Source organism: Netta rufina, assembly GCF_964035555.1.
Source record: "Netta rufina genome assembly, chromosome: 23".
Classification (NCBI taxonomy): domain Eukaryota; kingdom Metazoa; phylum Chordata; class Aves; order Anseriformes; family Anatidae; genus Netta; species Netta rufina.
In genome coordinates, this window is record NC_140147.1 from 1,645,172 (window position 1) to 1,670,671 (window position 25,500).

At 44.6% G+C, this 25,500-nt stretch overlaps 1 protein-coding gene across 1 annotated transcript in view; it reads right to left on the bottom strand.

The window, feature by feature from the left end:
• CSMD2 (CUB and Sushi multiple domains 2) overlaps positions 1 to 25,500 on the bottom strand; it is a gene marked incomplete at both ends in the record, with an annotated part of 284,745 nt that overhangs the window by 197,962 nt on the left and 61,283 nt on the right. Inside the window, 2 exons of the mRNA XM_084300478.1 lie at positions 7,791 to 7,998; positions 14,000 to 14,194. Of these exons, the coding sequence (XP_084156604.1) occupies positions 7,791 to 7,998; positions 14,000 to 14,194 (403 nt within the window). The remainder of the gene's footprint in view (positions 1 to 7,790; positions 7,999 to 13,999; positions 14,195 to 25,500) is intronic.

Consider the following 25,500-nt stretch of genomic DNA (forward strand, 5'->3'; position numbering starts at 1 on the left):
GCAGGCAGTGTAAAACATGACTTATCAGCTCTGGCAGACAGATTTTGACGTTCACATCCAATTCCCTCAACATGGTGCATTTCTCTGCAAAGGGAGACCCCTCTGCATATGCACACCTTCAGCCAGCTTAAACAGCAGTGGAACCTTGCACAGAAAGGGACACAAGTTGGCTTCTGATGAAGAAAAATTTAAGCCAAAATCACACGTGCAGGGCTCCACCACCGGCCGCCAACAAAGAGTAACACAGAAGCATCACCTGGAAGCACCGTGAGGCAAAGCCAGCCATCTGTCCTACCAGCAGTTGGCCAAATGCTTGCTTAAACTGGGCAAGCTCCATGTCCCACCACAGCAGAGGAGGAGATTTGGTGTTTTAAAAAGATGCCCAACCATTTACAGCCTATGACATCATTTGCACTTAACGCATGGCGCCCTTTCTCTGCCCAATAAAGGTATTATTCACCAGTTTACAACCTATATGGTCATTTACATGTTGGCTTACATCCAGGAGGTACTCTGCTGATTGTCACCGTATTTTATGATTCTGCGATTCCCGAGCTTTCACCCAGCTGCATTGCACTAACTTGCATGAGCCCTCTCTTTCCAGCACTTCTCTTCAGTTCACAGTTGAGTGTTTTTGCAAAGAAACTTCTCTCTTTCCCCCCAACACATGCTCATATCCTGGACAGAAATGGCAAAATATTCATTTCTTCATGTTTAGGAACCTTCAAAGATTTTTCCCTGCACTACAGCCCTTCCTGCACCTTATCCCTTGAGGTACAGACCATACAGCAGCCTTTGCACAGGGCTCGCTCTCAGCCTCAGAGGGGACCAAACAAAGGTCAAATCAGGATAAAAAAGACAATTAAGAGATAATCAGGGTAATTTTCAGCCTAAAAGCATCTTCTTCCTTGGTTTAAATAGCTAGCCTGAATATTCATGGAATGCTCTCTACTATCTTGCAAATAGAATTAATCATATTAATGCATGGAAAAATAAGATTAGCTGGAGAGGGGTATATGAAATCTAATCATGTCTTATTGAATGAAACATGAGTGGGAGAGGTCAGAAGGCCCTTTCCTTGTCGTTTGTCACAGAAGCCGCTCTCCCTGCCACGCTCTGGGCAGAAGAGCTGCTCAGAGCACTCACCTCCCCAGAAGATGGGCAGCAAGGAGCAGCGGGAGCGGCTGGGTCTGCGTTCGGCCCCGCGGCAGCTTCAGGAAGGTGTTGCACAAATGGGCAACCAAATCCTTCGCTGATGAGAGCTAACACAGCCTGCGTGTTATTTTTATCAGCTCAGCTGCCGTCAAAATCCTTCTTTCCTTAGCAATGTATGCTAAATTATGGAACCTCTTTAAATACCATCTTACCCTGAGCAGCTTTCTTCCAGAATTTCCCATTCAGTTATTCCTGCACTGCAACAGACTGAGCGGCTTTAGGACAAGGTGCAATACTTTCTAACAAAACTACATTGCACAAAGTGTTATCAATCCTTTAACTAAATTTCAAAACAGCAATCAAGAGGATTGCAAATCATTTGCGCCCACCAGGGACGCAATCAGCTCTACCTCTGAGCTACCACCAGGAACCAAGTGCTCCCAATACTGCCCTAGCTGTTTCCTATCAGGGAGAAATCAGATCACCGACCTCCGTGTTCCTGTTCTCCCTATGGCAGGTTCAGAGTAAAACAAGGACCAAAGTGAGGTGCAGGAAGCTGCGAGGCCTGGGACAGCCCAGCGAGGGGATGCTCACAACGCCAGGGGCAGTGAGGGGCTGCCAGCAGCAGCAGCCTCGGCAGGGAGAGCTGCAGGCGCTCCAGATGTTGGCTGTGTGAGCAGGGCTGGTCTGCAGTTTCTTTATGGGCTTTTGTGCACTTCTCCAAAATGTTATCTCCAGAGATTGCATGTTCTAAGAGACAAGGGGTTTTTGCAAGAAGACTGTTCCCCACTGAAACAATGTTTTAGATAGGACAGCTTTAAAGCCTTCGTAGAATTTCCTTCTAATTAAAAGCACCATGAATTCTTTAATAGAAAAAGAAAGAATTAACCATACTAGTCAAATACGGCAATCTATTTCCAGATCCTGATGAAGATGTAACTGACATTTAAATAGGGACTTTAAAAAGACACTTCATACACTTTTTTTTTTTTTTTTTCACTCCTATGGAAAACATTACCATGGAAGACGAGCAGCTGAGTATTACAGATAAAGCATCCGTTTTTAACTGCCTATTACAACAAGGAAGCTCGATTCATTGCACAGGAAAAGAAAACTTTCACACTTGCATTATCCAGGCTTTAACAAGAAATAAGTTATTTCAAGACAACTGTCTTCAAATCCTCAGCCTCATACATGCACGAGGGCAGGAAACTGCTTGTCAACTTGCAAATAAAAGCAATTACCGACTGGAAAAAATCAAAAAGGAAGTGGCAACTGTGAGATCCCAATCGTGCTGAAGCCGCTATCAGGCAATCTGTTCTCCAGGATCCCCGCGAAGAGAGGCAGCTGCCAGGGCGCAGGCAGGGGGGGTGCGTGGAGAGGGCTGGGTCTGGGCTCCCCAGCGCCTGTTCCCCTCCTGTGGGCACTGCCCCGCTTCCCGTGCTGGTGGCAGCAGCATTGCCTGGAGAAGCAACAGATGCAGACCCTGAGCTGCAGAGCTGCAGCGTGCTGGCAGAAGGAACGCACTGTAGTAAGTGACAATACACCAGGGCCCAATTCACGAGTCCTTTGAAGCCAAAGCCTCTCCATTGATTTCAGTAGATGTTGGCTGAAGCCTGAGATGAAAATTCAGGCTGAAAGCTCTGAGGCAGCTATCTAAGGATCAGAAGCTGCTTTGATATAAAGAAAATTGGTTGGTTCATTAGAAGCACACACGGAGAACAGTTTTTACCAACTAACATAATCATCATCTGAAACAGTGACCTTCAAGAACAGGCACTCTAATTTCTTACCGGTAGAGCACAAGATGTGCAAATAGACAAGCCTGGGTAGTGGTACGAGACACCTGGCATCAAGAGGGAAGCTCAAAGCAGACCTCATATAGGAGATCTTTAATGACTATTAGAAGCAGATAGGCAAGGGCGGTGGGGAGGGAAGGGTCAACTGCAGATAATGACAAGAAATAAAACCAGAGATCGTCAAGAGGAGCTGCTAAAACATCAGGGATATTCTTCCAGCCATTCCTCCCTTGAAGTCAACTCTGCAGATATGTGGCATCACGAGAGACACTGCAATGCTTTTCCAGAAGACATAGTTTAGTGGTGGCCCTGGTAATGAAAAAAATGTTTCCCAGGGGAAATGACAAGGTAAGGTTCAGAGAATGGAAGGGCAGCAGAGGGGCAACACGACAGATGATGCAACCCCCCTAAAATTAGACTTCAGTTCAATAAAAGAGCAATAAAGTCAGGAGGAGGATCACAGCGATGAAAGATAGCATAGACCAAGGCTCTGCATGAACGCAGTGATTCAGCACGTGCTCGTGTCCTCCTGGAACAAATATCCAAGCGAGGCAACTGAGGAGAACGCAGTTTTGAAAGAACAATGAAATCACTGATTAAGAAAACAAAACCGAGTAGGTGGTATCTGTGAATTGTCAGACTCATTTCTTTTTCTTAAACATTTGGATTTTCGAACACGTAGCTACTTTCAGTAAGAGTTCAGAAATAAAGAGGCATAATTAAGCTCAAGAGGGAAATGCACCATGGTGGATTGTAATTGAGAAGGGCAAGCCCAGCCCTGATTGCCCAGAGGATGAGCAACCATAGCAGGTTCCACCCAAGTTATGGTGGGATTTCTATAGGTCAGGCTAAGCAGGCTCAAAGCTTGGGAGAGAAAACCAGGACCCGGGAGCAAATGAAGCAGTAATTTAGAAACAAATCGGTCTCCCAGGTCAACATGCAACTTCTCAGCGTGACACTATGAGGTGCTCTGCCAGGTAAGGCTCCGTTTCAACCAAGTTCATGCAAAATGATGAAGTCAAATAAGTTTAGAGGCCAAGGGGGTTGCAGGCAGAGGGTAACAGCTGCACTAGGAGCTGATACGAGGCTGGGTTCTGACCTCTCCCATAGCATCTTTCCTTTGATCCCAAAGGCACCATGCCACAACCTGGCAGCAGGCACTGAGCACCTCTCCCAGCTACAGCCCAGACCCCCCTACCAGCTGGGATTCTCAGTCTACCAAATACAGTCACCAAATGCAACAGCGCTACAAAACATACAAAAAGCTTCTTTATTAAAGAAGTCGTCTACATCTCAAAGTAGATTTCCCATCTGAAGATTAGAAACATCTAATGAACCTTCAAAACATGCCAGCCAGACTGTCATACTCCGACAAATGAGATACTTGTTAGTTTCGTCTCATGGAACTAATTCATTTGGCAGGAGCAGAGGTTTCTAAGTAGTTTCATCAGTGGAACAAATAGCTGTGGAGTGCCAAATAACACTGCTCTGGGGTGGAAAGGGCATCACTAGCTGCCTACCTGGTCAGCAGACAGGCTGGAGCTTACAGCGTCCCCCTTCTGCTTCCTCCCATTTAATGACTACAGCAAAAGGGAAACTCTTGATGGCAAAATTTAGAATGTTTGTGTATTTCTACAACTTCCAGAATCCTTAGTCTAGAAGTGTTGCACATGGCTCCACGCTGCCTGAGAACAAGGCTTCTACCTTTTGTCTATCTTGCTGGCTTCAGATATTTTGGGATAACTGCCCAGACCTCCTTTGCTATATGCTTGTGTTTTACCCAAATGTACACTTGATCTCGATACATATGTTTACACGAACCGAAGTTGGATTAACAGTCATTTCCTTCCTTTGAAGGCAACAGCAGCCCAACACTTGAACACCACCCAGCAGGATGCTTGCCACTGAGCGAAGCTTTGAGGCAGGTATCACGAAATCTCTGCAACCAGCAGATGAATTTCGTTCATCCTTTCGGGTCTCTCAGCTAGGGGGAGAAGAGAATTCCAGTTTGAAGAGGAGATGAAGCCTGGGGACAGGGACAGGAGGAAGCCCCCCACAGGCTGCCCAGCTCTCCTGACAGCCCCTGTTGGCAGAGCCAGCCCTCCTCCCCAGCCCGCAGACCCAGCGCCATCCTCTCACCTGAGGGGCCCTTTTTCACACCACCACTTTCTTCCCCTCCTGCTCTCTGCTCAGCGCAATTTTATTTCTCACCTGTCAAAACCCAGGCCCAAGGTCCCATGACAGAAGCTGCAATAGCTGTTATAAGAGCTGTAAAGGTGTAATTTTATTAACGTCTCACATAGCTACTCAGCCCCCGCTTGATATGAGGATGCTCAGACCCACAAAGCCCTTTCCTTTTCAAGACCCATGGAGGGAGGGACCCATGTCCGAGAGGTCAGGGCCCAAAAGGAGTACCAGGACCCCAGCCACGGGACTCAGGATGGCAGGGATAAGGGAACGTGGCTCCTAGGGGAGCAGCACAACATCTGTCTTTGGAGAGGAGAGGGTGAACGACAGCGCAGGAGAGTCGTGGTAAGAGCAGGCAGCACGAAGCCCAACGTGCTGAGCTAGCACTCCTGTAAATACCATCATTATCCCGTAGCTTGAAAATAGATATGAATTATACCCGAGATGGAAATTTAATTTTGTTTATTTGTGTACATCTCTGGACCAGATTAAAACTATTTATAATGCTTAGGAAATGAAATATTTAGCTGCAAGATACTTCAATAGAATGGCTTGTTCGGCTGTAAGTCTATCTGCTGTATTACCGATAATTAAAACTAGGTCTTCATAGAGGGGGGAAAAAGGTTTTCAGCTATATTTTCAAGCTGAATCGTATCAACATGTTTAAAGACGAGATATGAGCTCAATTTATTCCCCCTATGGGCAAAAATTATTAAAAATGGGAAAAATGAGTCATCTGAATTTAATTATCAGGCTCTGAGTTGTGAAGGCCAGCTTTGAAAAATGAAATTTAAAATAAGACACTTTGTAATTCTGCTTATGGGACTAAAAAGTTTACTTCAAGAATACTAAATCAGGTCCCTTTGAATTGACTGGTGTGTTTATCTTGCCCGTGTGTATTTCACGATGCTGTAAAAATGCAGGATGAATCTTGAAAAGTAGGAGCAGCTTCACCTGCAAGCCCTGGATGAAACCCATGTTTGTGTGACCTGTTTCACTCATTGACGCACTGCATCTCGCCTGGCCTGCTCCAGCAGCCAGTTCAAACAAGAGTCCACTGCTGCTACAGCTCAGAGTTCATCCAGCTCCCTGGGAGAACTCATTTGAAGGAAGGGGATCATTAAAGATGCAGCATGTTGGTGCTTGGGGTGGAGGCAATACATGTGACAAGACCCCAAAACTGATATGTGTAAAACTTACTCCTGTAAAATAGTTCCTAATTCTCATTTTTAGAAGAGGTGTTGTTTTTTTTTTTTGTTTAGTTCCTCCCCCCTCTGCACACACTATTGAAAGTCATAGGGCTTAATTTTCTAAGACACGTTTGCAGTTTTTAAATTTCTACCACTGTGTATTTATGGGTAGTTTATTAATTTTTTCCAGCAGGTTCCCTCTGACAGGCATTGTTTCATTTTTGATATGACAAGACACAGTGCTGCACTGGCAACACCTCCAGGCTGAATAATGTTTCTTAACTAGTTACATACATCTTTACCACATACCACAGATGACTGATCCTCCCTGCAGTACATAATGGCTAAAAAGTAATGGTGCCCGGAAACATTAATGCATGCTAATAAAAACATTTTTTTTTTCCCCCTCATGAAACACCAACATCTCATTTTCAAAGGGGTCCTGGGAACAGTAAAGAATGAGTACATAGTAAATGGCAAGTTCCCTCACATTAATACATCCTGAACGTTCAAATCCTATTCCTCCATAATTGTCAGGCGAGTATAAATTACTGAAATGAATGTTATTTGTGGTAGCGACAGAATCTTCATAAATAATCGTAACTTAACTTCCTGCTGATAATCCCAGGCAACACCTAATTATTTCAAATGCTTAATTCTCCCCTTCCAGAGGGGTGCTGGGTCTAAGATTGCTCTCTTCCATTTTCTCTTCGTTAGGACTTTTAACTGTTGGCTGCAGTAACAGTGCAGAAGACGGTAGTGTCCAGACCAGCTAGAGGCAGAGGTGTCCTTTGCTAAGCAACAGAAGCAACGTGCCAAATTCCCTCTGCGAGCCCTCACTTCAGATTTCATAGCACTGATCATTTGGACAGCTCTTGTATATTGGAAAAAAATAAGTGCAGCATTTATTATACATAAAAGCAGTATTTCTGAAAGCAATGTTCAAGCCAACTTAATGGTATGCAAGGGGCATTGAAATTCCACACACAGACTCATGTCTGAAGAACCAACTGATCTGCAGAAACATTTGCCACAGGTTCATTAACAGTAAAGTTAACTTGTCAGCAGCATATTTAGCAATAATCAGAGAACAACTCAGTAAATATAAGATTGGAGCATGGCAATGTTTAAAGTAGGGTTTCTTGGGCGTGGATTTTGTGGTACCGTTTTTAAAATTAATTTCTTATGTCATTTAACCAGCTCCACTGTGAGGTCTTGCTGCAGAGAATGATTTAAAGCAGAAAATAGTCAACATAAACTCCACCAAGCAAATTAAAGGCATCCTCATGAGTTTTATCAGAAGGCAGCAGCTAAAGCCTGTAACTGGGAATCACCCCCATTCAAGCACAAAAACTCTGTTGACGCAGAACGTCCAATCAAAGTTTGGATCTCCGCATACTAAAAAGAAGATGTACTGTATGACAATACAGACAACAATGAAGTATGACCAGAAACCTACCAGAGTGAAGATCCCTCTGTTCCAGCAACTTCTAAAACATCATATCCATCTTCCAGTTGAAAATCCATGAAAACCAGGGCAATAGTGTCTCCAGGTTCAGCAAGAATAGTCCACGTGCAGTCTGCGTTATTGCCGTACTCCAAAGGAAAATGAGGGCTTGAGATAATTCCACTCTGTCCCCTTAAAGTCCCTCCACAAGCATCATCAGCTGCAAACGGAGAATGCAAGTTATGAGATTTTGCTGAAATGCATAAAGCACTATGTCAAAAAAAAAAAAAAAAAAAAGAAAACAAGCCCAAAGCAAACCTTTGAAAGTGCCAGTGTTTTCGTAGTGGGTTAGGACCTTTATTTGCTTGTTTGGAATATTATTTGTATGCTACACTCTGAATAAAAGAAAGCTGATTGATAACATCCTTTCCCACTGTTTGGTTATTTTGGTTGTTTCTGAGATTTCAAGCAGCAACATTGATTGGAATGACACAACGGCCAAATGGGATGGCAAAAAATGGCAGAAGTCAAACAAGCAGCAGCCTAGAAACCTAGCATGAGATCAGCAGAAATTGGCACAGACTGGAAACATCTAACCCAACTCTGAAAGCTCTGGATCCTTACTGAGCAATGCTTGAGCGGGTCCTGGAGGACCAGACTGTGCAGGAGAAACCTCACACTTGCCTGCTGATTTGCACAGCACACACTGGGGAGCAATACAGCATTCTGCAGAACAGCACCTTTGCACAGCATTTTTCAAGGGCAAGGGCAGCACTCGAGCTTGCTGTAAGACAACTATCTCAACTGATCAAAAGCCTATTTAAAAAATGTTGTCCACGTAACTGATAAAATTCTGGATATTGCCCACATAACAAAATACTTCACAGACTGATAAGAAAATCTTTGCCCTGAAAATTTAGATACATCTTTTTCGAGTGGATTTCAAAGAATCGCTTTTTATTTTTTTTATTTTTTATTTTTTAACTAAACAGCATTAAGAGACAAAGATGTTGAGGGATGCGAAATCCCATTAGATCAGCCAGTCTGTCTCCTTGCAAGTGCCAGCTTATTCCCCACCATCTACTTACTGGTGATTTGTTGAGTCTAATTTTAAACACCCCAAGTGACAGAGCTTCTACCACTTCCCCGGGGAAGCAGTTCTCAGCCTAACGCGACTCGCTGTCAGGACACTATTTCCTCATACACTGTTGCCTAAGTTTTTTTGTTCCATCCCTTACTCCTAATTGGGCTCCTAGGAGGTATTTTCTGCAGCTTTCCTCCCATCCACGTAGCTGGCAAAGCAGGAAGAAACCCACCAAGAACTCAAAGACTGAGAAGAAGGGTTTCACAGACATGAAAGCTTTTCTATCACAGCAGGGAGGTGGTTTTAAAGAGTTTCCAGCTCAACTCACATACATATCAGCACCTTCATCAGCAACAGAAACATCCCCAGGGGCTGGGGCAACAGGACTTGAGAGTACAAGCACTGTATTTAATAGAAATGTAATAGAAAGGAGTAGAACATCCTCCACACCTTCCTTACGTGTCTTGGTTTCTGTTTTCTTAAGGAAATGGATATTGCTACCACAATCAGAGTGCTAAAGACAGAACCATTTGTTCAGAAACCAAACAGTGACATTTCCTGTTTACATACTGATCTCGTTTGCTGCAGGTTCCTTCATTCTTACAACCTAAATTTCATCAGCAGGAGCTATTAGAACAATTAAAGGAGAGGGATCTAAAGAAAACATGGGCACGAAGATAAAGGAAACCAGGAATTAATTTGACTAGTATCAGGGCAGCTTGCTGCTCCCCCACCTACAGCATCAGCCTGGAGTTTATTTGGAACATTGCTAGGAAAAGCCTGTTAACCTTACAACACGCATTACAGAGCAGCGTTTCAATGCTTTAGTCAAGGAGCTTGGGGCTTTACAGTATAAACACTTCTTTTGATTACCAACTATTAAAAAACCCTTCCAAACAGCAATTTAACACAGGTGAGAATGTGTGTGTGTGAAGTGCAACAGGACATCAGCACCTGAGGAAAGGGCAGAGCTCTGCTCAGGGGCATCACCCAGCAGTGAGACCTTCCCAGCCTTGTGGCATCAGCGGGCTCTGTGAGCAGGGCTGAAACTTGCAGCCTCCACCTCCTGAAACTTGAAAGGCAACGTGAAACAAACCTCCCGGACATGTCAGCTTCTCTTTCTTGTGGCCATCTGCTATGCCGGTGCAGCCAGCCAATGAACCAGCAGAAGGCACGGGCAGACACAGCTTCCCGGTGACACGGGGAGGCCCTGGGCTGTTAACCCCCTGTTTGCGTGGCACTGACACCACGTGCTGCACCGGCACCTCCAACCCCAGTGGGATCATGGCTCCTTGCAACCACTTCTGTGCACAGACAGAGAACTGAAGAAGTTCCTCTTCTTCTCTCACAGCATTGAGTCAAATTGAGAATTTGACTCAATGCTATGAGAGAAGTTTGTAGAGCTCGTTACTGCTAAAACATGTTCTACAATCTTCTCAAAATCTTCTTGAACAGCCATTCAATTATTTTGGGCACGGTGCAGTCTAAGCAGCTGTTTGAGTTATAAGAAGACAGACCACTTTTAATGAGATTATGCATATTTGATACGCTTAAAATGTAGCTTTGCAAATGTTCTCAACTTTTCAGCTGGCTTACTGAATTTTTACTCAGCCGCCTACCAGAATCATGAATCTATCAGTTCTACTTAAATTCAGCAAACAATCTGGGCAAGACTTCTTTCCACATGCATGAAAGCACTTCACAAAACAGACGTGAGTTATTCTTTTGGAGCTTCAAATGCACCATCACCATCACCTTACTTGAAATTAACTGACCCAGGTGAAGGTTGTTCCTTCTGTGGCTACAGCATTCCAGGTCTACTGGGGTTTTGCCTCCAGCATACCAACTGTCAAGATAAAAATAAAGCTAGACTTGTTGGATTCAGCTTAAGGCCCCGTTTAGGCTAAGTAACTAGGCCTCGTTTCACCCTCTGATTACAAAACAACTGTGTAGGACGTGTGTAAAAACATACAAGGTGCAATGAGGAAACCACTCCACATAATATCCTGACACATTATACATGGGATAAATGTCAGCTCAGTCCAGAGTTTAGAGCCTGAACCAGCCTCACCAGGGACTTGTAGTCCTTGGGGCATGTTTCCAAGTTGCACATGGTCTATGAGGAGCCCGAGCTGCCACCCAGCTCCACGTGCTACTGCTTTGCAGATCAGCGTGGAGATGCCATTCACTGCTGCTTTGGTGCTCCCAGGATGAGATCACGGCAGTTTTAATCCTTCCTGCCACATAAGCAAGGACCGTAACTCACCAGAGCAGAGCCTGTGCTGAGTGAATTTATAGTCTCTTTTAGCTCAGAGTCTGAGAATCAATTTTGATATAACTGTGCTTTCAAAACCACTGGTGAGCTGCAGCACTAGCTACTTCCACTGGTCTCTGCAAGGAAGTGCTTCATCAAGCCATTCTTTCTGCATCTGGGATTCCTCCCTACTTTCCTTTCTCATTAAGATTACACTTATCCTTTATAAAAACAGCACCTCTAAGCTGAGAGATGGGTAAGGGTAGTGCAGACTACTCATGAAGGAAGAGCAGCTGAGCCACAGCACTCCTTCAAAGCACTGCTATCCTGGCACAGCCAAGTTCCAGCTTCTCAAGCACATTCATTTCTTATTCTTCTCTACCATGCATTTCTTTGCATCTTTGATCACGTCAATGCATGAAGACTGGAAAGGAGACAAAGCTACCAACATATAAAAAAAGATGTAACAAAGAGGAAGACAAGAACAAAGACGAGCACAAAGGAACCTGAAGAAGGTACAGATTAGCATGGTAGAAACTCGTGTGCTGATTTCAGCACTTGTCTTCTACCTCTGCCCTCATACTGGGGAAGGAGAAAGAAAGGGCAGTCCCCACACTGGACATTGTCCTTTGCAGTGACATTAGACAAGTCCATTCCCAAGATAGCTGCTGCTGAGAGTATAACACCTGCTCAGCTAGAGGGCATCTTTCATCTTGATTTGTTTGACTCTGACCCAGCAGCATGACCCATCTCCAGCTTACATCAGAAAGTGGAACACTTACAAATGCATTCAACAAACCTGCGGATGAAAGTTACTAGTAAGCCAATATTGATAGAATTAATTGTAAACGATAGAAGCCACAACCATCTTTTCTCTCTCTCAAAAAAAATAAAATAATAAAGGCAGTAAATCTGTTTGTCAGTACGTAAATCTTCATACCCCTTGCAACAACTGAAATCTGTATTGCTGGTTTGTCAGCCAAACACGAACGTCTGCTGAAAACCCACTTAAGGTAGAAGGCGTTCAGCTGGGCAGATGGTTTTCAAATTCAGCCAGTCCACTTGCAGATTGTCTTTGCTACTTTCTGCCCTCCTAAAACAAGATACAATGAGAAGACTTTCTAGTTCCTGCCTCCAAAATATTGCCTTGGAAGTTTTGCTGTTGGTCTTGAAGTTTTGCTGTTGGTCTTGAAGCAGAAGGGCCAAATCTATTAAAAAGGAGTGGTACCTCCAGGAGCCTGCAGGCACGCTACTACACAAGTGTACCTGAACAAGTAAACATTTTTCTGTAATCACAGCAATTCACACAGCACTGTTGCAAGTACCATAGAATTTAATAGTCCTTCGTTCTGAAGTACATCAGATGCCTCCATCACCATTGCTGCATTCAAGATTGGATTCAGTGGTATCAAAATTAAAAGACAGTTTGGCAGGACAAGACAAAAATGTAAAGATGGTTTTTATTCCATCCGCAGCAGGGATCACAAAAATTATAATGATGCCAACTTTCATGTTTCAGTACTTCAGCACCTGCTGGGGGCAGAAGTTAATCCTTCCCTTATTGGAAACTACTACACAAATACCTGAATAATAGCAGGGCTAGCGTCCTTCCTTTGGAGGAAGGCTGTATCAGAAAAATGCTGTCAGACTGGAGGAAATGCTGGTCCATTCATGCACAAAATCTCTTATCTTCTAAAAAGGCTATTGCTTGGTGTGCTCTCAAAGCTGAATTTCACTGCATGTTCTCCCTGCACACACTTCATAATTTTCTTTTTAAAACCTCACTGTTTTTTTGCTTGTTTGTTTTTCTAAGGTTACAGTGAGTCCTGATACAAAGGCAAAGCAAAGACTCATAAGTGATCGTGCTAAAATGGCAATGACAGTCGTCCCTCTGCACTATCTGCCTGGCTCTATGAACCACTCCTTCAGTGTTACAATGCCCTTGGCTCCAAAACAGTAGGTAAGCGTACGAGAAATGTACTAAGCAGCACACATAACTGCTGTGTAACTCATTCAAGAAAGCATTAAAAACACACCAAGCAAACAATATTTGTTCATTTTAAATTCAAGATTTATGCTACAGCTTAGAACTGCTAATTGATTGCACAGGCAGAGTCAATAAAAAGAATCAATATAAGATGCTCTGCTGAAGTACACAAGGAATCGAGGGGAAAAGACTTCAAAGCAGCAGCAACTGTTTTGGTAAAACAACACAGACACTTGTATATTTATGGACTCTCTAGTCCCTCCTGGCTCCAGAGGATTAGCAAGCAGCTCTATACTGATCAAGGAACCAGAGCTGGCCTACCCAAACAGGCCTGCACCCACTCCGAACAAAGGAGGGATTTTACCTCCCATATAGCATCCCCCATCTGAGGCTGCAGGCCCCACTGCCAGCATCCCACAGCCCAGCAGCACTCTGCACAGATTTGCTTTTCTTTTCAGACAAAAGAGCAGCATCACCGTGGGAACTGCTGCAAGGGAAGCGAGCTTGACATGGATGGGAGGAAGCAGAAAAGCCAGCTTAAATGTTCTTGTATTTGATCTATCAAGAATGCATGGCCTTAAGAAGGTGCCTTATCTTGATGGATAATATACCTACTTTTCCTTTTTTTCCTCCCCTTTAGACAAAGAAATTGGAGTTAAAGCAGCTGTGCAACATTTTTGAGTACTTTGAGCACTTCATAACCTTCCCATTAGTCACCCAAAACCTGGCAGCTTTAGGGAATCCAATAAAAAGAAACCTCAATATTAAATACATCATGTTTAGTTTTCAAGTCTTTTAAATCAAACTTACAGCCCGTGAAGTTTTTCCCAACCCCAAATTGCTCATTGAATCCTATTTCATTGTGGCTTGTTCCAGATGAAGAGAGGACACTTTACCTCTGCAGAAGGGAAGAGGAAAATCCCAGGAGGCACCGTTTTCCAAATTGGCGTGGCACGTGAGCAACGCGTGTCCTTCCAGAAAGAAGCCTGGGTTACAGCTGTATCTCACTTTGTCCCCAATGCTGAACGTTGTCCCTTGCTGAATGCCGTTCTGCAGCCTTCCTGGGTTCCCACACGTATGACTTGGTAGAACTGCCAAAGAAAGTTGCTTTTGGTTAGGGACAGCGTGTTATTGTACAACAGAGCTGGCAGGTGAGGAATCCAGAACAGCTCACCTCAAAGGAAATTTAATCACTAAAAATGTAAGAGCAAATAACCATAACACACGGCATACTGAAACTGCATCAGAATTCATTAGGCCAGTTACAATTAACATTTATGTACCATTTCTACTGAGTGCGTGTACATAAATATATACATATATATTTAAAAAAAAAAAGAAGCACAACCACTCCCAAGCAATTGAGTGAGAAACAAGATTCACTTTTTCCTGACCCATTTTTCCAGTTTCTAAACCAAAGCATTCCTCTTTCCTGAGCCCCCCTTTGCAGTTCTAGCAATTTGACATGGCTACGATTGACCAAGAGACAGAGATAAGTTTGTGTAAAACAATGTTTTCCAACAGACCTTCAGCAGACACCTGAAAGGCCCCTGCAATGTACACAGGGTTGTGTCACACAGAACCAAACAGAAGACAGCAAAACCTGCAAGGAGCAAATCTTGCCTGGACAAAAAGCGCTGCAGGATTTCAGCCCACAAGGATTTACGTTTCCCTGCACTGCACGTTTAATCTGGCTTTCACACGGAGGCATCAAACCAGACTGAGCACTGCAGATGGACCCAACTCCACTGAGGGCAAAACAGAGTTAACTGGAGGTTACAACCAAACGTGGGTATTTTATTATGAAATTAAGAAGTTGCAGCTAAAGTGCTACTATATTCGTAATCAATGCCTCTGTACAGCAGCTTCAGAGAGCTTAAATAAAACTAAAGATTCCCATAAACCACTCCAAGAAGATCCACTCAAATCTTTGTTTTAGAGCCCCATATAAAACCAAATGAAGGCAACCACAAGGCTGACAATATCTTAATCAAATCTGAATCATGCCTTGTGTTGCATCTTCTATTACAGGGTTTTTAGTTCGCTTTTAGTTCTCGCTGCCATAGTCTGTTATCAATAGGTAATAAATTATATTAATGTCCCTTATGCCGAGCCTATTTTGCCTCTGACAGTAACTGGCGAGTGATCTCCCTGTGGTTATCTCAAGCCATAAGCTTATTTTCATCGTAATTTCTTCCCCTGGCCTTTTGATGGGGAGCGAGAGCCCAGCATGGTGGAGCTTAGCTACCTACCAGTGTGAAACCACCGCACTCGAACATCAGAGGAAGGAAAACATGGGCATTTGGAGCTGAGCGACGGTTTACCATAGGAAACAATTTTGTCGGGGGAATGAACAAAAACAGATGAATTTTGATGAGCAGAGGGAGGTTTAATGTGCAGCTCTGCCAAGGGAAAGAGGAAGATTAAAAGGAAAATGATATGCTAACGTACACAGCACACAGCAGAATAAAATACAACCAAAACTGTGCGTAAGCATGTGAAATGAAGCACAGCTCCGGAACACTAAGCAAAGCAAAACCACTGCCTCCCTGTCCTGACACGGGACAGCACTTTGGGATCAGGAGTTGAGGTTCCTCTGCTCTGCCTCCATCACAGACCTGGCTGCCTCGGATCCGAGCTCAGGTACCTTCGGAGGGCTCCCTGCAGCAGGCTGGGGACAGAACGCCCCACAGGGAGGAAAACAAAAAATTAACCTGTAATGAATATAGGATTAGCCTTCCTGCCTCCAGCCATACCATCCTGCTTCCTAGTTAATCTGGAAGTGGGTTAACAGCAACCTTGCCACCTTAAACTTGATTAATTTTAATGGCACGTGCATCTGGACTCCTGCTCTGCTTCAGTTTCTTGGATTTTCCTGGTGTGACCGGGAGCTCTTGCTGCACGCCTGTGTGCAGAGGAGCCCCTTGTAGAGCCTGCAGCCAGAAAAACACATCCAGCACCCAGGGAGCTGGGCTTTAGCAGCCCCATGCCACAGCACAGTGTGGGATCACACACAAGTTCTGGCTGATGGGATTTCTACCCTTTGCTCCTTCCCCCAAAACACTACTCCCGTCCTCCCACAGAGCACCCGGAGCTGGGCAGCTATATGTTCAGCAACAACTTTCACATCAAAATATTAATGACCATGCAGCTTTTGTAATCGTGGGGGGGTGCTATCAGATACATCAGACGGGCTGAAAAGCCGCGTAGAACTAATGTTTCATTTTCTGTAATGATACTCAAAACCCCAATTTAATTAAATTACCAATGTCACTTTAAAAAAAAAAATGAACCCAACTCCCGCTTTTATGCTTCCTTCCTTTAAAATTAATGACTAGAACTTTGCTATAAATAAAAATCCATCATTTTTAAAAGTCACTCTCTAACACTAGCTGCTCTCTACTTAATGAACTGTGAAGAGTCAGACAACCCCGACCTGCATTGTATCTTAAAATCATACTTGAAAAACAGGATCTCATTTAAAAATTCTGCTTCATTTGGCTGCCTTAACTAATATTGTGTTACGGGACGGACGGCACACATGCTTTTAGGGGGAGGCAACATTAACTCCTTGACTGCTTTGGGTTCAATGCAGTTGCTGAATAAGCTCGTGAGCACTTTTTTATTTATTTCAGATACACTGAGGCACATCTGCAGAAGGCAAACACTTCAGCTGCTTCATCACGGACCAAACAACTGCTTCCCAGGAGGCTGATGCTGCTTCCAGAGCCAGGTTCAGCAGGAGCAGCAGATCCAGCTGCCCACGCAGGATGAGCAGTAATGCCCTGTGATTATTCTGGTCGGCCCCAAACCTGAGCTGACAAAGTTCACCTTCAGAGGGATGGAGAAGAGTCAAAGGATGTGTCCGTGCTTGCTGAGAAAGCCCAGCTTCACAAAGTCCCTGCAGCAGACCGCCAGGTCCAAGAGCTTTGCTCGGCAGGAAGGAGGTGTCTTTGTTTCACTGCTCAGCCCAACACCCTGAGCTGCTGCCGCCACTGCCTTCACAGCGATGGATTTGCGATTCTACTCCAACATTCCTTAGAAGAGATAATATTATTGCTCATACTTGGCTGCCTCTAACAGCCAGACTCTGATTGCTTGAGAGATTAATAGAACTGTATTATTTACATCAGATGTCGCACAGAATAATATTATTAAAGCTTTGTCTTACCCATTTACCAATTCCACTGTAGATTAGTAGCATGGATTTTTTTTTTTTTTACTCCCCATAAAAGCTTTGTTCCTGGCAATCAACATAATATTTTCCAGTGATTGTATGGAAATGAATGCAGCCACAGACCAGATTGGTAGAGATGAATAGAAGGTCCTGTTAGTCATTTTCTAGCAAAGTATTTCTTTCCATGATGAATATAGAACAGTTTATTTTATTTGTCTTGATTTGAACAGCTGCCAAACCGTTATCTTATTTTATGACAGAGGAAAGGAAATAGGATTATTCTGCTGCAGTTGCACCTGAAGAGCTCCTCGACGTACCTCAAACGGCACCATTCAGATATATTGCCCTGGAGAACACACTCCCTAAGGGGACACAGCAGAGGAACCACGATCATGATGTTTATTACCAGCACAGGCACAAACAGAAGCAGACCTTCATTTGATCCCACAGTTCGGTGGGAACATTTCCTTCAAGAAGCCAGGCTTTGTAAGCTTTATATCCAGATCTATTGGTACAAGACAAAAGGTCTCACAGATTTCATATTGTGTTGCTCGAAAATGAGCTGCTAAACAAACTGGAAATGGAAACAACACATCTGAGAATTCTCCGCCATCCATTTCTGTGAGCTCTTAAAGAGCAGCCAGAACCGATGATCATCAGAAGCTTCCCACCATTCCCTGACTGGATTTTCAGCTCCATTTGGTTTTGCCCTTCTCAAGAGGCTCACCAGGCTGTTCCCAAATTCTCTCATCCCCCTGCCCAGGGATCACCGCACTGGACGTTTTCAAAATCATTAGCTTTCAAAACCTAGTACTTGTCAAGCCAAGCCTCCTCATTCCAGTTCACTCAAAATTAATTAGTAGTTTTTAAGTCACTAGATGTGACTCAACGCATCCTTGGACAGCATCCCACCATCAAGATGCATTCAGGCTAATTACATCAGCTTTTCTCAAAACCCCACAGGCTCTTTGTTGGAAGAAAAAAAAAAGCAAAAACCACAGAGATGCTTCTCATCCCGCTCATCACATTGATACGTCTGAGTTATGTTACCAATTCAGGTCCCTTCAAACAAAACAAAAACTCAAATCCATCTCTACCTTGCTCGCCATTCAGAAGAGAAATCTTCCCTGCTTCCTATTCAAATTAATCTTCGGCTTTATTTTCTCTCTATTGTTTGAATATAAAATAACCCCAGCATTTAATATATCTAGCTACTTCATTCCAGTCTATTACCCTATTTACATAGCTAAAAGAAACGTTTTTATTGCTTGAATTATCTGTGGTAGTTTACGACAGATACTTCAATGCTATCACTGTCATAACCTTGAAATCTTATCAAGGAGCCCAACTTTTATGATACGAGACCATACATTATCTCCTCATTCACAACTGATTTCCATTCCTAAAAAAAAAACATGACGGAGCAGGCACTTATAGCTCCTGAGTACGGTTACTGCAGCAGGAATAATTCCCCATAAAAGGATGCTACAGAGACAAGGCAAAATAACAAAGCTATCAATCTAAACGTACTGGCTCAGGCACCTCTGCACATCCACATTTCCAGATTAATCTTAAATATGCTTTTTTTCCTAGCTCTTTCCATTTTGTTGCACTTTCTGAACCTAATGGGTGCCTGAAGTCGAGACACCCAAACAGCTCAACACAAAGGTTTCTTCTGCTGGAGATCCAGGCTGGGCTAGGAAGAGCAGCACGTTGCTCAGGGGACAACGTGTTCTGGATTTGTTACCCTAAGAGAAATCGGAGGAGAGAAGGATTCCTGAAGGAGAATGTATCTCAGATTTCCATCACATCCTGGAAAATAAACTGAAGTACCTACACACCATTGACAGTGCTCCTTTGGCCAGCACTAATGTGAATTCCAACGGGTGGGGAGATCCATGCTGACCAACTTCCCCGCCCTCTCTGTCCATAACTTTCAGGCAAAGTACCGCAGGGACAGTCTATGACTCTCTAATATCTTTCATCAGTGTTTCAGTGCAATCTGTTTTAGTTCAGAAGAGTTGTAACCTTCAGAATAAGTGTCCAGTGTGTGTTACAGAAAAGGAAATAAATGGTATCTTTTTCATTTCATTTTATCCTTTTTTATGTCATGATTCATTTCCAGTACAGCCAACAGAGATAAAGCTAAATGGAAACTATTTTTTCCCTTCTAATATTTCTTTGTTCACTAAAAACCAGCCAGATAGTTACTTCTGGATAATAACAGACCAGAATGGTTCATCATCCATCTTCTTTGTGGTAGTAGTTCTAGGGCTTTTTTGGAAATTCATTTTCAAGTTTTCAATTTACCTTCCTGGAATGTACTAGAGCAGCTTCAGCGCCACTTCTGAGAGTACCGTGCGAGCTGAGACAGGAGGACTTCAAGTTTGATTTAATCACCTCACTACAGAAACAGCAAACGTTCAAAACATGGAAGTGACAAGCTTACAGGAGATGTAGCAATGAACAAGCCCACCCTGAAGCATTTACCCATTTACAAAGTGACCAGCTGCCATCCCATGCTGGCACCCTGTCCCATCAGACAGACTCCTTCCTTTCCTTTGCCTGTGACCAGCCCATGCATTAAACGTTCACTTTAATTGAATCCAACTCAATACCGTAGACAACTAAGTATTTCCACAATTGTTTAACCTGTTCTGGGGAGAGCATATGCTTCCTACCCTCAGTTGGCAGAGGGACTGAAGACAGCTCCCCGTCTCAGTTCTGGTGGCGCGATCCCTCTGGGACGAACATTTTCTAAGAGGAGGCTTTTTCTGGAAGGATTGGAAAAGAAAGATCCTCAAAGGCAGCTGGAGGGATCAGAGGTAAATTACAGATCCATCAGGCTGTCTTCAGAGATGCAGTGAGCCCCGCTCCCTAACAGTTGGGACTTACTGCCACTCATTATTTATACTTTCAAACAAATGTCACTACTTGCTGAACATAGCCGAGGAAGCCTGGCTAGCATGAAAATACAGAGACTGAAGCCCAGCTACACAAATCTTTTGCTGGGCCTGGACCACCAGCACCACGCTGGCAGGTGCTGAGTCCCCAGGACCGGGGTCCTCCCCTGCTGCCCCAGCCCAGGACTCTCCTGCATCAGCATCCCAATCAGGCAGGCACTTGACAACCGCTTATCTTTGCGAACATGCTCTCGTCCTGCTGCTTCTCAGCGCAGCAACACTTGAGCACCAGCTTAATTTAAAGTATGCAGTTAAGTGTTTTGCTTAGCAGGAATGGATTTAAGTGCACGTTTAAAGGCTTCATCGAACTGGCATTTAACAGCTGCAGAGTAACCTGAAGAAACTTCCCCAGGGAGGAGGAGTGTGGTTTTACATTTGTTTCCTCTCTTCCTCCCTGAACTAAGGTTAACCATTCCTAGGCAAACAAAGAGATCTGCGTCTCCTTGTAAGACAAAAGACAAGCCAAGAAAAGCAATGCTGCAGTACTTCTCAGCACCAGAAGACAACTGAAGGAACCAAACCAAAGCTGAATTAAAAGAGCAGCTCCAGGGAGTTCAGCTGCCTACCAGGGTGAGCACCTCACTCCTTTGCACACACCAGACCCAAAGCCAGGGTAGGGTGTCAGCTTGAAAAAGGGGTGTCAGATTTGGAAACCCAGATTCACAGAATCACAGAATCACAGAATTTCTAGGTTGGAAGAGACCTCAAGGTCATCGAGTCCAACCTCCAACCTAACGCTAACAGCCCTCCACTAAACCATATCCCTAAGCTCTACATCTAAACGTCTTTTGAAGACTTCCAGGGATGGTGACTCCACCACTTCCCTGGGCAGCCTGTTCCAATGTCTAACAACCCTTTCAGTGAAGAAATTCTTCCTAACATCTAACCTAAAACTCCCCTGGCTCAACTTAAGCCCATTCCCCCTCGTCCTGTCACCAGCCACGTGGGAGAACAGGCCAACCCCCACCTCGCTACAGCCTCCCTTGAGGTACCTAAAAAGAGCGATAAGGTCACCCCTGAGCCTCCTCTTCTCCAGGCTGAACAAGCCCAGCTCCCTCAGCCGCTCCTCGTAGGACTTGTTCTCCAGGCCCCTCACCAGCTTCGTCGCCCTTCTCTGCACCCGCTCAAGCACCTCGATGTCCTTCTTGTAGCGAGGGGCCCAAAACTGAACACAGTACTCGAGGTGCGGCCTCACCAGAGCTGAGTACAGGGGGACGATCACCTCCCTCGCCCTGCTGGTCACGCTGTTCCTGATACAAGCCAGGATGCCGTTGGCCTTCTTGGCCACCTGAGCACACTGCTGGCTCATATTCAGCTGACTATCCACCATCACTCCCAGGTCCTTCTCTGCCTGGCAGCTCTCCAACCATTCCTCTCCCAGTCTGTAGCTCTGCTTGGGGTTATTGCGCCCCAGGTGCAGGACCCGGCACTTGGCTTTGTTGAACTTCATGCAGTTGACCTCAGCCCATCGGTGCAGCCTATCCAGATCCTCCTGCAGAGCTTTCCTACCCTCGAGCAGATCGACACACGCACCTAACTTGGTGTCATCTGCGAACTTACTGAGGGTGCACTCAATGCCCTCGTCCAGATCATCAATGAAGATATTAAAGAGGACCGGCCCCAGCACCGAGATTCGAGCCGATTCAATCTAGACACTGGGTGCCAGTGTTGATCCGCTCTGCGTTTTGCTGGAGAGTGTCCCTGGACAAGGAAGGCTCTTTGTTCTGTTAAAAAAAAGCCTCTTCCAACTTTAGAGTCTCCATTGTTTATCTGCGTATTGATCTTCTCGAGCTATTGGCTGATTACCCAGAAACAGGAACTGGAGCCAACTACATCTGTTTCAATAAATATTTCACAGCAGAGGAAAGGCATTCACCACAACTTATCACCCCCAGATTTTTTAGGCCAGTTCTCTGGAAGCAGCCAGTACCAGGACACGGGGCAGCAGCAGCCCCAGCAGGGAACCCAGTGGATTTGGGCTCCTCAGGTCTGACACAGCACCAGGCCCTAAAACACAGACCTGCGACGTCATCTCACCAGTGGCAGCTCCAATTCCTTTGTTCCCAGTGGCTTCCACACATCTTTCCTTCCTCACTCCCAGCTTTCTGGAGCCTTTGGAGGAGCAGCCGTGGATTGCACCTGCTTGGAGTGGCAGTCCACACATTTTACCAAGCAAACCAAACTGAGTTAGCCTGCAACTGCACTGAGTTAAACCACAAATAGCCCATTTCCCCCCACGTGGGACCAGAAACACCTGTAATTCACAGCTTCCAATTGCTTCAGCTTCCATTCAAACCACGTCAAGTCTGGCTCACCCCCTAAAGGAAACACAGAAACAACCTAGCCATGATTAAACTGCCTTCACAATTTATTTCTCCTCATTTATTCCCTTTACAGTCAGCTTTTCTGTACTTTTTTAGAAAGCTTGGCAACTCAGTACCACACTAGGGCCAGTCCTGCAGGCGTAACGAACTAGGAGACGCCTTACAGCGCAGTACAAAGGCCAAGTAAGTGAAATCACACAGTTCGTGGGGAAATGCCCTTGAAAACAGGAAAGGTGAAGTATTTCTATTGACTCTCCTACTCAACTGTAAGAGCAGCCAGGAGTGCTGAGCTCCCATTGCAGACACCTCCTATCGATGAGCAGAAAGCGCAGACGGTTCAGGATGGTGCCACAGGAGTCCCCTGAGCTGCGGTAGCAATTAGGAAGCCTTCTGCTTTCCGGCACCAGAGATACATTATTAATTTGCGGTCATAACTGATCAAAAAAATCTAGAAAGTAATTTCATCCTCTTCACTGAAAACAAAGCTGAAACAATCTAATTATGACATGAAAACACGCCTAGGGCTCAGTCCTGTTTCCTAAATTCACAGGTGCCTATCCTGCAAAATTTGCCACAAGCATAATTTTGCAAGCTATGCACTAACATGCACTTATCTCAGAGAACAAGTTTTTATCCCCACATGGGATCTCCCCAGTGCCTGAATTTATTCAGAAGCATGAGCTTATTATGATTTCAAAACCTTATCCATCTGTTACACAAAGGTGGATGCTGTGGAGCTGGGTGATCAGACCTGCCCTTTCCTCATACGTACATCCCAACCTATTAAATGGACATTAAAAGAACACTTATGCAAGCTAAAGTTAAGGCAGATGGGAAGGTGAAAGTGCCCTTAAGACTGGTTTAAAAAAAAAAAAGGAAAAAAAAAAGAGCAGCACCAGGCAAAAATCATAGCTGAAGAGTTCAGGGTGGATGTCAAGAAAAATTCCTCCAGTAGAGGGGAAGCACAGCACGACAGCAAGCACAACTGCCCTGACACCCCTTCTGACCATCCACATGTTGTGCTGTGAGCCTCTTACACCCTGCCAGGCCAACTGTGAGACACGAGCCTGCCTGCCAGTTTTGGGTACTAACATTCATTTTTGAGGCCTCTGCATGGGCATATGTATCTGAGAGGGAAGGGGAAAGGTCCAACCACCTGCCGAGCACTCCTCCAAGCAGCGTGGCGGCTGAGCTGAGCCTGAGAAACAAAACCTAACAGCTCTTACTACAGCATTAGCATAGCCACACAACTTGTTAGCCCAAACAAATACCTCTCTCTAGTTAAAGACAACAAGATTGAGGATGCAGGGAACCTGGGGAGGCCACCTGTCATACAATCAATCTTCCTGCCCTTCCATTTTACTCAAGGAAACAGCAGAAATGCATCTCCTTGGTACTGACGAGCTGAACTCCAAGGCTAGGCCTACATCCACGCAGAGATGCTCATTTAAGGTCACTCTGGACTGGCGTGATGGTCCAAACACTTCACTGAGACCTTGAATATACCAGGAATTGATGCGAAGAGAAGTTACAAATGAAAAATCCATACAGATGTGCTACAAGAAAGGCATCTATTCTATAAATATTGTCATGGAAACGATTCAGATTTGCCTTAAAGGACACTCGGAGCACATTAATGAAAGAGAACGGACTGGGCCCGAGCCTGGGAAACAAGATACCGCAGGATCTCAGAATTGGTCTCAATCTTGTTCCATTACAAGGAGCAGAGCTACCTGTTGTTTAAAGTTGACATCACTGACATTTGAAAGCTGAATGTTTTGGCCTTGGCGATACAAATCTACGTGGAGAAAGATCACACTGAAAGAGCTGAAGCGTAACCATAAAAACGCCGTGTTAGCTTCCCATAAGCAAATACCAAGGAGGAAAAGATGAACACTTAACTGAGCATTCAGCAAAACAGCTCAAACGCAGGTCCTTCTACTTCCATTCTGCCTGGGTACATTTTAATTGTGCTGTTTACACACAAAACAAGCCTGAGCTCTCTGAGGGTAAAGATGCTCGGTAACAAACCCTTCCTGAACCTCATCCGGGAAGCCTGGAAGTGGGCACTCACCCTCCCCACCCTACATTCTCTGCTGCACATGCTACAGCTGCTGAGAGGAAAGCGAAAGAACAAAATCTGTTTATTACAGACATTTTCCCCAACCTCTCAGCCACAGGGGAGAATAGTTCCCAGCTTCTGTGACTAACAGTTTAGACCTTGAATGTTTTCTATTAACAAAACACTAAAGCTTCATCTGAACAGTCTCCAGCTCTTGAACCCTTCAAACAGCCAGAACAGATCCAGGCACAGCACTTACAAATTCTCATACTGGAAAAGGAGAATTTACCCAGCTCCTATCTGATATGCAATTCAACCTAAAAAAGAAAAACCCTTTTCTCTGGAGGTCTGCATCAGGCACTCAGAGGAAAAGCACTGGGAAGCCAAAGCAACACTGGAGTGGAAAAAACAGGGCCCATTGTAAAAGATGAACTAAAGAGGCTGATGCATCAGCCTCATGCTCAGCAATAGCTCACTGGAACTTGCAAGGGATTCATGCAGTGGACTTTTCTGTGACTGCTGCCACTGTCTTCGCTACAGTAGCTGTGCTGAAACAGATATTTTTAGACTAAACCCCTTTATGAGCTGTTCATCTTATTATTGCTTCATTCCATTCATTACATTTTTAATCATGTCCAAACAACTGAGCTATTAAATAAATTCCAAAGCAGCACAGCAGGCTGAGGCTCACGCAAGCTAAGATCTGAGCAGGAGGAGAAAAAGGCTGCTTTGGTTGAAGATTAAACCTTCTCATTCTTGAAAAACACAAAGCATCCGCTGGACTCAACTGCCACACATTCGGGATTATGGCCATTTCTCATGCCCGTCTCCTGCTGGCATCTTAAAAGACGTTTGGGACGTAAAATACTTT